Raw genomic sequence first — 13,178 nt, 5'->3', positions numbered from 1 at the left:
TATTTTAACTACAAGATTAAAGAAGGGGTTATCTGTCTGTAGTAGTATTTTAAAATTTTAGAAATTACTAGAAATACATCATCATCATCATCATATCAGCCAATGGACACTGCAGGACATAGGCCTTTTGTAGGGACTTCCAAACATAACGATGCTTAGCCGCCTGCATCCAGCTTATACCTGCGACTCGCTTGATGTCGTCAGTCCACCTGGTGGGGGGTCGTCCAAAACTGCGCTTTCTGGTGCGGGGCCGCCATTCCAGCACCTTGGGACCCCAAGGGCCATCGGCTCTTCGAACTATGAGCTCCGCCCATTGCCACTTCAGGTTCGCGACACGTAGAGTCGGTGACTTTGGTTCTTCTGCAGTACTCATTTTTGATTCGATCTTGCAGAGATACTCCTAGCATAGCTCGTTCCATCGCCCGCTGTGTGAGTCTTCTTATGAGGCCCATAGTTAGCGACCAAATCTCGGATGGTCATCACTGGCAACACACACTGTTCGAAGACTTGTTTTCAGCTACTGAGGAATTTCGGACGAAAAGATATCGCGAAGTTTCTCGAATGCGGCCCAGCCGAGTTGGATTCGGTGGTTCACCAAATAATATATCTACTAGATATGACTAATTTAATATAGATTAGATCAACTCCCATACGTTTTTATTCGATCATATATTTTTCTGCCGCAGGAAAAAAACGAGCATTCAAAAAATTTGTCAGTGCCGAAACTATGGCGTGGACTGCGGAGTGGAATAACAGTTTGCGGTCAAAGGTTTATAGTTGTTTCCTGAAATCAAACTGTCGATGTCTGTCTCGCGTTGTCATTCGTTATTTCGGTAACCGATTGTATTGTCATCTGACAATCGTGATCGTTAAATTTAAATGTTTTTCCGGAGCCTTCGACCTGGACTGCGAGCCTGCGGGTGACAGACATGCTTCATTTTATGAAAGCTGAAAGTTGGTCACCCAATGCACCTTTTAACGGTTTCAGTGGCAGTGGTATGCGTGGTGGATTTACAAGACGGAGGTGCGATCCTGGGCTGGGCCAATTAAGGTTTTCACACAGCGAGTCTTCTTCTTTTTCCTTCTAGCGTGGTCCTACTATGTGGGGTCCGCTTGAAATAATTAAGTATGGTAGCCAGTTAATATAGAGTTTAGTAGAATGTAGTAAACTTCTACCACATATGGTAAAAAAGTTATAATAAGGATTTGTTACTAACACATTTAGACAAAATATGACAATATATGTTGTCAAATCCATAGGAAAACTGTCAGTCTGATAACAGATTATTTGGCATAATATTTGACAATGACACCTCATTCATTGATTGACTTTGACATTGACAGCCCGCGTTGGCAAAAACAATTGACAATCAAACATCATTCACGATCGGTGTGAAAATGATTAAATCAACTTATTTTCCCTGATGGCGAACATTATTCCGGCTTAGATTCTAATGGAGTAATCTAGTAAAATATCCAAAATTTTAGTACAATTTTTATTTCTGTGTCGTTCTGAAAAGTGGGCTCAATTTCGGACATCTCGTTTTTGGCCTTTACAGAATGAGGTATGTCTGGCTATCGCACACTCGGCCGACCAGATTCGAACTGTCGGAAAATTTCCGAACCCGGCGAAATTGTCAACGGACAATTGTGATCGTTAAATTTAATGTTATCGTGAAGTACTTACTGTAAACTTGCTAGCTCGAGTCGTGAAATGTCCGACGAAAGTTTTTAAATGTTTCAAAAAATGGGCCGAGGGTTTTCAATTGCGCAAAAAAATTGTTGCGTTCTCAGAAATGTAATGCGGATACAAAACAAAACAATGCTAAATATAAACCCATAAGAATTCGGTTTGTTTGGTTAGTACAAAATGTCTTGTGGAATTTTTAAAGGTCACCAGCAAACCACAAATTGGATTGATAAACTGAAGCTTGTTTGTAGCATTTTCTTTATTTTCTTTTTGTAATTGCTTCTACAAGATCCGGTGTACGCAGAGGCTCCGTTTTTGCAGGGCTTTTTGAAGGATCCGTATAAACTGGATGTTTTTTTCGTATTTCTCGAATTCCGTTTTAATGATCATGTGGTTTTGAAAATTTCATATCTGAGTTTTGAACAAGATTCGGACGGTATGAATTAATAGAAGGTGGTAATAAGTCCTTCACACAAATACAAATTAATTTTTATTCTAAAGTGGCGATAGATCCTTGTTATTGAAAAGAAGAAGAAGAAGAATGATGTTCCCTGCTAAATTCATGACCTGATTATTTTTTTTAACTTAGGGCGTTAAATATATTTTGTGATAGTGTTACTCAACGACATTTTATACTAGACTAGCGGACGCCCGCGACTTCGTCCGCGTGAAACTCGATGTATACTTTTCTTTCAACTACCCCTACCTAACTCTACCTCTACCCTACCCCCTACCCAACCCTACCTTTATTACCTTTGCTATAAACCTCACGGAGCCCGAGACCTTTACAACGAATGCAAAACCGTGGAAATCGGTTCGTGCGTTCTGGAGTTATAGCGTCAGGAAGGAAAACACGACTTATTTTTATATATACTAGATAGATATGTTACATGCCTATACAAAAAGTGATCCGATTTAGCTTACTATTCTATTTCACACAGAGCACACATGCGACATTTTGTTTTAACTTACATTATATATTTTTTATTGTATATAGTTTTGACACTTGCTGAACACACACCACGACATCGCAGACAATATTTAGGTATTATTTATTCAAATAGCTTTCGTTGTTTATTATCCGATTTAAAGAATTTAAGACAATTAGCCATCTTTGTTCGTCTCAGTTTCGACGCGCTAGTGACATATCTAATAGTTTAAAATCTTTGGTGTTGCTATATAAAAAAAATTAATACTGTAGGTACAATATAATGTCGTTGATTATAAAACTGAGCAAAGTTGGTCACCCATACATTATTCATTACTAATCCACACATTCAATCCACAAATTCATTATTATTTAGTGAATATTACTTATAATTTATTGTATTGCCATTTCCCATCTGACAGGATGTTTAGATTATTTATGATTAGGTTGCCTGGAAGAGATCACTATTAGTGATAAGGTCGCCTTTTGCCCAAAAATGTATGTGTTCTATTGTTATTTTCTGTTTTGTGCAATAAAGTTGTTATAAATAAAATAAAAATAAAAATTCAAAGCTGTGGGGAAAAACTCATTTCTGCTAACATTGTTAATACTGTTTAATAAATAATATTGATCCATTGTATCTTTCTAGGTTACACTCGATTGTATTTGTACATAGTTCAATACAAATTCATACCGATTGTTTATCGGCGGGTTGCGAAAACTTGAGTTGAGCTGATAAGGGGTCTGATAAGAGTGATAAGACGCGCGGCCATGGAAAGTAACGTAATTAGATTCGTAGCGATGACCTGCTGGACCTTGGCGCGGTCTTGATAACGAATACGTATGATGTAGGAAATAATGTGTTATAACTTAGTGTAATAGTGGAAGTAGGAGCTACCAGGGCAGCATTGCTGAATTTAGATCTAAAGAATGTGGTAGCTGATAAAATTAAAGAAGCTTGAGCTGATAAAATTAAAGAAGCTTTAACCAGATGTATAGTCTCTGGGAAGTTCCTTGCAAACATTGCTGATTTCTGTGCGGTACTTTATAGTTCTCTGTTTACATTTCTTTAATCAAGTAGGCTAAATCAAAATGAAAATTATGAATTTGTTTGAATAAATTTGGTATTAACTATAGATTGGATTGGTATAGACACAGTTGGGAATGCTCATGGAATATTTTCTTGGCTTTCGTAGAAAAAATAGGCTTTCCGTTTTATTGTACAACATAAAAGTAAATCAGTCATTACTTTGCAGATTTGTGAATTTTGTAATATCCTTTTTTCAACAATTCCTTACAGTTACCTATGTTGCAGTATGTTATCTAACTTCCTATGGTATGCCTAGTGGGAGTTTTCAATGTTTTCATACTGTGATGATTGCGAAAACGTAAACGCAAATTTATATGAAATTGAAACAGTTGTGCAGTAATGTCAAAAGATGGCGCTGTTTCAATTCCTTAGAATTTCAGTATGAAAAGTGCCACTAGGCACTCAGCTAGTTAATAAATAAAATCAATAGTGCACACAACTTTTGCTACGCGGACTTATTACTTGAATAATTACTCCCACAGATAAATTGTAATACACTTTCCCCACGGATTCCTCCAAGTTGTATTTAACGGTTTATGTAATGGCGTCGGTTTTTGTTACCAATGACAGGTTTTGCGCTTGGCTGAACGCACTTTCGATGACACTTCTTGATAAAAAAAAGTCGACGAAAGTGCGTTTCCAGCGTGGGTTTTTAATATGAAAGCAAATATGGAATTGCTTGTTACAGTTTATATTGGGGATTAAGGTTATAGAGTTTTTTACTATTTTTAATTAGAGTGTTAATTTAGATTTTGATCGATTGACAATCGCAAAAGAGATGCATGAATTAAGTTACAATTTTCGCGTCTCGTAATTTTTTGCGGCTCCCAGCAACGTTTTTGTTTTTTGTTTTGGTGTTTGAAAGTCCTTAAAGTTGTAAATTGCACACATAACTAGTGTCTTAGAATAAAATACCGAGGCAAAAATTAACATGGCGGTGATTTCTCAGCCGAAGTGCCACATAGTTCTCCCACTTGTTCTTTATGCTTATAGAATCCATCATCATCATCATCTGATTGACTGCTTCATAGGTATATGTCTCCTTTAACGACTTCCACAGACTCTGCATACATCAACTTCTTGCGACACGTTTAAAGTCAAGTTATCGCTGTGGTTTCCAGTTTAGGGTCTACATTCCACCACCTTGAGACTAAAGTCCATAACGTCATGATCGTCGAACTGTGCCCTATCCATTACCTCTACAGCTTTGCCAGAAACTTGGGTTCTTCTGCGAATCTTCCCATTTTTGACTCCATTTCGCCTTCTCCGAGCATTATTTCATCTCTCAATAACTGAGTCTGAGACATCTTACACTCGCTTCTTAGTTGAAAAATGGTTATTGGTGTAGGTTCGGTGTTTTTTTCACTGGCCACATTACTGCACACGCTTCAGCGTTGAATGCCTGGCTGTCTTTGGTCGGCGTTATGAGGCTTCTAGCTAAAAATCGTGATATTTGATCTGAATTATTAAGATAGCTATTATTTAAAAATGCATAAGCAAGATGTTCAGTAGGTACCTACGGCTGATTTAGGTAACAACATGAAATTAAACCGTTTATCTTCGCCGGTAATTGTTTCTTTGTATCGGCCGGGTGGAGAGGAACAGACCCCGGGGGCTAAATAACACGATAAATATATATTCCCCGGGCACGTCGATTAATACTCAATGGTGGATATTGGCTACAAAGTTATTGCCGTAATATTATCGCGATGGTTGTGCGTTGCGATAAAATATTTTTTTTTCTTATTTCTAACCTATTGTTTTGATGTTTTATTTTAAAAAGATTTGTTTTAAATTTGATGGAACCGTGGTAGGTACTCTGGATGTTAAAGCACATTTATTATACGATTAATACATTTCTTATTGTAAAAAATGCCTGAATGCGTTTTTTTGGTCAGCATTTTCAAATTCACACAAGAAGTGTGAAAATGTAAATAATAATTAAATATATAATATTGTAAATGATGATGAGAAACTACGGGTCTTTTGTCGTTTATTCTCTCTAAAAGCTGCCTTCCGAATCGACAGCTTGCTAGCAAAATATCAAATGACTTAGGAAGCTTCAATTTTGTAAAATCAACCGAGTTAGCAAGTAGAACTCTATGTCTACTTTCAACTCTTCGTTGATTGTAAAAAAATATGCTGAAAATATGCTTTGCGAAAGTTATTATTTTAATTTATTGGATTGCCAAAACTATTTTCATCGTTTCTTCTGAAAATTCCCGGATCCCCGGGGCAAAGTAACACGATCTGAATGTTCCCCGGGGCTATCCATTAATACCCAACAGTCGAATATCGGCTACAACCAGCGGAAGATTATCGTGATTGCTTCCACGTCTATCCAATACGATTCTATACAGTTTTTTTTTTTATATTTAATATCGGATTTGCATGTCTGATTTTTATTCCGCTCTGCGATCGCGGCCTTGCATTGTTGTAAGTTTTTCCTCGATGTTTTCTTATTTGTGACGTATTGGCGATTCGTCTTTAAGTTACGTTATAAGGAAATACAATGTCCCTATCCGTTTCAACCATTTTTTGATATCGGAACTCAGACCACAATCCCCATAGCCCAGGATCCGAGGAGCATTATTATAATTGATTACTATCAAGTTAATTTTTCGTGATTTTTCTTCTTTTCTTGATTTTTCATCTTGATGAGACGCTTATTTACGAAATTTTTTGTTTCTGGAAGCTAACTGGGTTATCAGGTAATAGAAATTTCTGAGCGTCGAAACGATATAATGTACCACGCAATTTGTAGGACATTGTGGCTGTTAAGTTGTATTTCTATTAATTAAACATCAGTAAAGAAAATAGCTGGTTAGTAACAACCTCTTTATTGATACAAGTTGGGAGGAGGAGAGTTTACCAATAGTTTAACTTAATAGTAATCGATTGTAAAAATGCTCCACGAATCCTACCATCGGTACTCTAAGGTCCGTGTCTCACAAGAGTTGCCTGCAATGAGTAGTTTCGTAACCCCCGCATTTTTTCTAGCTCTCGGGTTTCTGGGCAAAAATACTGTGACCTCCCAAACCTTATATCTCTTTCGATGGTTGCTTATGAGGTCCCATTATGGAGTCTGTAGCAAATCAGCCTCAATAGCTTCACTGTATTTGATATCGGGATGTGGGTTTGATTCATTTCCACTGAACTATTGTCTTACCGTCTTTTCGTCTCATTTGTAATCTTTTCTTAATTTTTTTATACTTTGTTAACTACCCAACGTTTTTAGTTTTCTTAACGTCTTTTAGTTTTTAAGTTATATTTTATGTTTCATTATGTTAATTTTGTTTTTGTTTTCTCATTTCAGGCCGCCCAAAATGATGCTGGAGTCGAGCCGGTAAGGTTTCACTATAGTTGCTATATCAGTGGCGTGCACCTCGTAGATGCAATAAGGTACTGCTTATCCTGCAAACCCATGACGAACCTGTATTGGGACAGGAATTGTCCATTTTGTACATTTTCACGTACAGTGCCTACCCTAGTTAGTAGCTCAACCTAATGCACGCCACTGGTCTGTATCGCTTGGAATACGGGAATGCTCGAGTATAGTCCTGTAAAAGTAGCGCTTTTCCTTAACGATGTTTTTATTAAGTCAGCTACTGACGATCAAGATGCGCTGCAGGCATGTGAGATTACTTGATCGTCAGTGGCTGACATTATACAACTCGACAGCGTGAATCTCGAATTCGTATCTATCTCTTTATAGATAGAAAGAGATGGAGACAAAACATAGTTACAGTTTAAACAGCGCTACTAGAATAGACTTAATTTACAATTAAAATTAATGATTTATCAATCATATCATATCATATAATCATATTCATTGCTTTTTTATACCTATAAAGGTTTTTTACGTATTCTTCAATTGATTATTTCTATATAAACACCATAATAATACTATTTACCCTAAAGTATCCAGTTCCGTATAACGAATGTAATATTAAGTAAACAGCATTGTTTACACAAATAAATAGATTCCATAGAAAACGAAAGGTTATGCGATTATACAAACATCTAAGTCGTAACTCCATGGTCGCTTATTTGTACTGTGTAATAGAACGAATTTCATAGAAATTGAAGTGTGTGATTTTCTAGTCATATTTACGCAGTTTGTAGGTTCCCAATGTTCCTTAGAAATTTATACATTTTAAAAATAAATAAATAGGTACAATTCAATGAATTGTGCCTTTATTTTTACACGGTTAAATCACTGTACACAATATTGTTAATGGACAAGGGAATTTTGTTTCTTTGTTACGCTTTTACGGCCAACATTAAACCTATTTGGTTGAAATTTGGAACAGAGATAGACTATTGACTGTATTTACGTACCGGCTACTTTTTATTTCGGATGATTATCTGGATTCGAATCTTGAGTCACCCTTTGAAACATTGAGGAATAAGGAAGTTGTTGATCTTGGTTACAATCTCATGTCTCGGAGAGCACGTCTAGTAGTTTATTGTGACGAACATTTGATTGTGAGGCAAACATCCTTATGCCACATTTGAGCAGCGTAGTGGGGTTGAAATCCAAATCGCTTCTCCTGTAGTTGGAAAGGCCTAATAATGACGATTTGAATCTCTAACGCGCTGGACGGATTTAGTTAAGGCTGCTACACAGTCATCTTTGGCGGAGTGTACTCAAAATGCAGTCAATCGCCAAAAATGGAGGAGCATTGCACAGAAAGCCTCGCTCATCGCTGCAACCACAACCACTCTGCCAAGAGTGTACGATTAAGAAGAAGAATAATGATGATAATCGAACCCAGGGCCGTCTAATTATAGAACGAGGAATATAAGAAGAGTGTAAGTGCAAAAAAGCAAAAAGTGCTCGTACACACATTACACTGTGCAGTGTGTAATGCGAGTAGTAATTAAAATAGAAATTAGAAAATGACGTACTTTCACGTAATTGATGGAGTGCGAGTGGATAGGCGAAACTAATTATGCAGAGTGCAACAGACTCGGTATTATGTGAACAGAGCACGCTCCCGATGTACTGTACGTTCACATGTATACAACTAAGTGTAGCGTAGTACGTACGTACACTGTCTTTGTACGGTATCTCGCGAGGGACATTGATTAGACCGATTTTTTAGTAATGATTTATTGTTAATCCGGTATTCACAAACGGCACAATTTAAGCTTTAATTAATAAATGTTTGAGGTAGTGGCGTGCATTTCATAATTGAAATGCACTGCCTATATGCGTACGTACTTTGTCTTAATGCGGCATCTCGCAGGGAACATTGATTAGACCGGTTTTTTAGTAATGATTTATTGTTATCTAAAATCGATTCGGTAGGATTTATATGGCAAACGGCACAATTTAAGCACAAATAGCACCATTTTTAGGGTAGTGGAGCACTTCATTTATGCCAAAATGCACTGCTTGAGGATTCCTTATGAAACTGAATCGGAAAAAGAATTTTTCTTATTAGAATTTATTTGTATAATGCCTTCCCTAGTTATCAACCTTATGCATGACACTACTTTAAGAAACCGGATTTCATTTCATCCCAGTAACCCGCTTTATGTTATTAGTTCACTCAGTGGGAGGTCGAACAATACTGCCCTTTCCAATGCACCTTGAGACCTATGTTCCCTAACTATTCCTTTTACTAACTAAACTAACTAAACTTTAGATTTGTAACTAGTTAAGCTTGTGGGACCTTCTTCTTCTTCTTTAAGTGCCTCTCCATTAATATAGGTCGGCGGTCAGCTTTTTAAATTTCTCCTTGTTAGGCGGAAAAGTTCTTCAAATGTTTTTAAGCCAGTGCACTGACCCTATGGGACCTATAGTTAGTTAATTAGTTAGTTAATATGATTGACTACCGATCGGTAGTTATAGTAACTGCTATCTAATCTGTATTCCAAGTAGTTGCGAAGAAAACCAATATAATTACTTTATAGCGTCTTAATTCTGATAGCCAAGTCCGCAGTTCATTTACAAGTAGCGATAGCGACATAAAAGCTCCTAGACTATAAATCACCGTGCGACAGGGACCGGTGTATGACTCATGTATACAAACCGTAAGTGAGAAAGAGACGGGTAGCCGTTCCACAGACACGCCGTCGGGTGGCCATGAACTGAGTACGTAAACAGCGGGCGACGTAAATGTAAACTAATTTATTTACCACTCTATTCTTCTAATTTAGGTTTAATTTGTAAGTCTATAGTTTGTAACTGTGAATTTGTATAAAAAGTTTCCAGAGTTTCTTTTAATGTCCATGTTTGTATAATGCTAGCGACTCACCGTCCGATCAGCCCACATGCTTACAGCGCTAAAGGCTTGACGTCCGATAAAACTTATCGTGTATTGGTCGCGATCGGCATGATGTCATGCACATGACAGATGGTGTACGACGTCAGTGGCGTGCACAAGGTCTTTAAGTAGGTTAGGCCCAATACTTACAAATTGCACAAAACGGTGAATTACTTTACTAATCCAGGTTCTTCATAAGTCCTCAGGGGTAAGGTGTGTATTTTTGCATGTATGAAGTGCACGCACACTGTATATGTATAGTACAGTTATAATGACTGAAGATGACAGTTTAACGTGCTTTCTTATTTTTAAGCGCTTACCATCAACCTCCAAAGTCAGGTTTTTATTAAGATTTTCCTTAAAGCAAAAAAAAAATTACCTTTTGCTTAGCTTGATTTAAGACTCGAATCTAAGACGTTCTGAACCGTAGCCAAATAGGCTAACCGTTAGACAATCGAATCTGTTTGCTTTAAGTAGGCTTTCTATTAAAGATAAATCACAAGTAGAGTCTAAACTTACAGTTAAGAATAAAACCATTGTCCTTAGTACGAGTATCGTTGTACTTCGTAACTATCGGTTTTTGAAAGTTTATCTGTTAGCGATTAATTTATCGATTTCCCAGAAGATATTTTATAATTATGAGTGATTAAACAATTCAGAAAAGCGTAGGAGTAAAAATACAAAAATAATAATGCTTTTGAACGTTTTGATTACGAAAGACAGTACAGATGTATCTTAGAAGCAAGTTTCGTGTTAATAAATGCACGCCCAACTTGCAACATGTTGTTATAGGTAGATTGAAAACAAATATTTAGTAAAAGATAACGTTTGAAAAGTGATTTTAAAACGTTAGGTAATAGTTACTCGTATATCTTATTAACTTAATTAATAACAATGTAATGTTATCTAGGTGTCTAGGTCATTTTTAAAACAGTATAATATGTAGGTGTGGTCGAAAACAACATACCTTTGCGGGTTCCGCGGTCTCCAGGGCTATTATGTAACGATGCTTTGTATAACTCGCAAATGCGAGTTTTGAATTCACCCATATCTCTCTTTGTCTAACACGATACTATAAAAAGAGACAGATATAGGAGAATTCGAAATTCGCACTTTCGAGTTAGGTGCTATAGGTATCGTTATTTATTAGTTCTTTCGTGTGAAACACTATTGCCATGTGCGCTTCACAATTGTACCACACTCATAAGTTGATGTGGGATTTTCGCATGCGCCCTTTAACCTGTGGGATTTACGAGGTATTAGTCGAAAGCAAATAAAGATTGCGAGCTACGCGACCTCGTGCTAGGGCTATCGATGTAAAATGTTACTTATTAGCATTTACGAGTGAAACACTGTTGCCAAGCGCGTTTTGCAATTACGCCGCATACTCGTGAGTTGACGCGTTTGGCCCTTCAGCTCGTTGGATTTACGGCCGTCCGTCCACTGTTTACGATTACCGGCTATTTATTACTTTCCAGTTTTCTGTAAACGCCGGCCCCATTGTTGTCATCAGCAAAGCTACGGCCGAACAATGGGAAGGCTCTGGGCGACCGAAAAAAAAAGGTGCATCTAATCAATCACGATCCGCTACATTTAAAAGTAACTTGTGCACTGTCTACGATCGGACCGAACCGTTAAATCGTAGCTTAAATGCTTTATGTTCTGTGGGGAAGAACGTTCCTCTAAACCGCCACCGAGACTCACAGGAGATGCTCTTGAGAGAGACTTTTCGTTTAATTTTTTTCATCTAGACTTCGTGCTTGATTAAGCAGAGCTTTTTGCACTATTGCCGTCTCAGTTGTGAGTCTTTCGAGAGCCGATTCATTTGAGATTCAAGTTTACACAATGACTTCATTTGTATTACTGAATATAAGGGATTATCGATTTGGGCGATACTTTTATAAAATTTAATTAAAATCACTCAAGTTTTACACGTAATTGAATAAAATTTGTTTTTGAAAAACCTTTGAAATTCTAATTATGCGGGAATAATATTTGATTAAAAAGTTGTAGCGCAAGAAATTCAAAAGTCAAAATTTATTTGAATTACAATTAGTTTACAAGCACTTTTGAAACTTTTAGCTATGAGTGTGTTATGAGACTTGAACCTTGTGCTAAAACTTTTTACAAGTAAAAATATTATGTTGTTTGACCGTTTCAGACCAAAATTACATGTCTATTGATTCGACTAAGTGGTGATCGAATGTAGTGTTCGTTTTTTAATTAAGTATTCGTCACGCACACGCCGTCCACAGTCACTCAGGATATACATCAGACCGCACCGATTTTCTCGGAATCGTGTCCAGTGCACAATTGCCCTAAGTCAGATGCTTCGCTTTTTATCGTCCGTTCCATTTGCATATCTATACTATTGTCCTGCTCGCTCTTGTTCACAATAGTGTTGCGAGTAAAGGAGACAGTGACACTGTCGCATTGACCTTAGCAGAAGTTGCGCGTGCGTCGATACCGTTTTCACCCGTGAGAAGGTACGGGTATTTTTGTTCGATTGCCTCACCTCGGTGTTATAATTTGATTTCGTGGTTGTTAGACTGTTATAATTAGTGTAGGGCCTTACTGACGACTTTTTATTATATGTTATATTTCAAACCTATTATTATCGCATATATGTACCAAATAAAATAAATAAAATGATGAAACAAATCGACTGCTTATAGTCGATTTTTTTTTGATAAAAATTTTGAAATTAGAAGTGTTCATTTACACGAGCGGCAACTTTACCGACGTCCGCAGGCGACGTCTCGGCGGCAGTTGACGGCGGCCACCGCATGCAGTTAGCGTCGTCTCGGCGGCAGCCAACGGCGTTCGACTGCAGTCGACTGCGGTCGTCGGTAGAGTTGCCGCTAGTGTAAATGAACCCTGAATTCGTAATCCAATATGACTTTCTGATTGATAGACTGACTATCAATTTAAAATTGACCTAGAATCGACTCCTGAAACACATTGTCTTATTTAAAGTAATTATTTTGATGCTTTTTGATTTTGATTTTTTTTTTTAACTAACCTTGAGAATATTTTTTGCGTGCATTTACCAGGCTTTGTTGTTTCATACTAAATGTCGTACACTATTTTGTCTTGCGACATGTCGTTAGCGTGTATTCTGGTTTGACACGGCAAAACGTCAATCGCGGCACCTTTATGGGATCATTCCCATTATTTACAACTTGATTAATTGTA

At 37.2% G+C, this 13,178-nt stretch overlaps 1 protein-coding gene across 1 annotated transcript in view; it reads left to right on the top strand.

The window, feature by feature from the left end:
* LOC112049814 (AF4/FMR2 family member lilli) overlaps positions 1 to 13,178 on the top strand; it is a 368,668-nt gene that overhangs the window by 119,847 nt on the left and 235,643 nt on the right. The window contains exon 2 of the mRNA XM_052888787.1: positions 7,025 to 7,054. Coding sequence (XP_052744747.1) covers positions 7,025 to 7,054 — 30 coding nt within the window. The remainder of the gene's footprint in view (positions 1 to 7,024; positions 7,055 to 13,178) is intronic.

Source organism: Bicyclus anynana, chromosome 23 (assembly GCF_947172395.1).
Source record: "Bicyclus anynana chromosome 23, ilBicAnyn1.1, whole genome shotgun sequence".
Taxonomy (NCBI): domain Eukaryota; kingdom Metazoa; phylum Arthropoda; class Insecta; order Lepidoptera; family Nymphalidae; genus Bicyclus; species Bicyclus anynana.
This window is presented reverse-complemented; position numbering and strand designations above follow the sequence as displayed.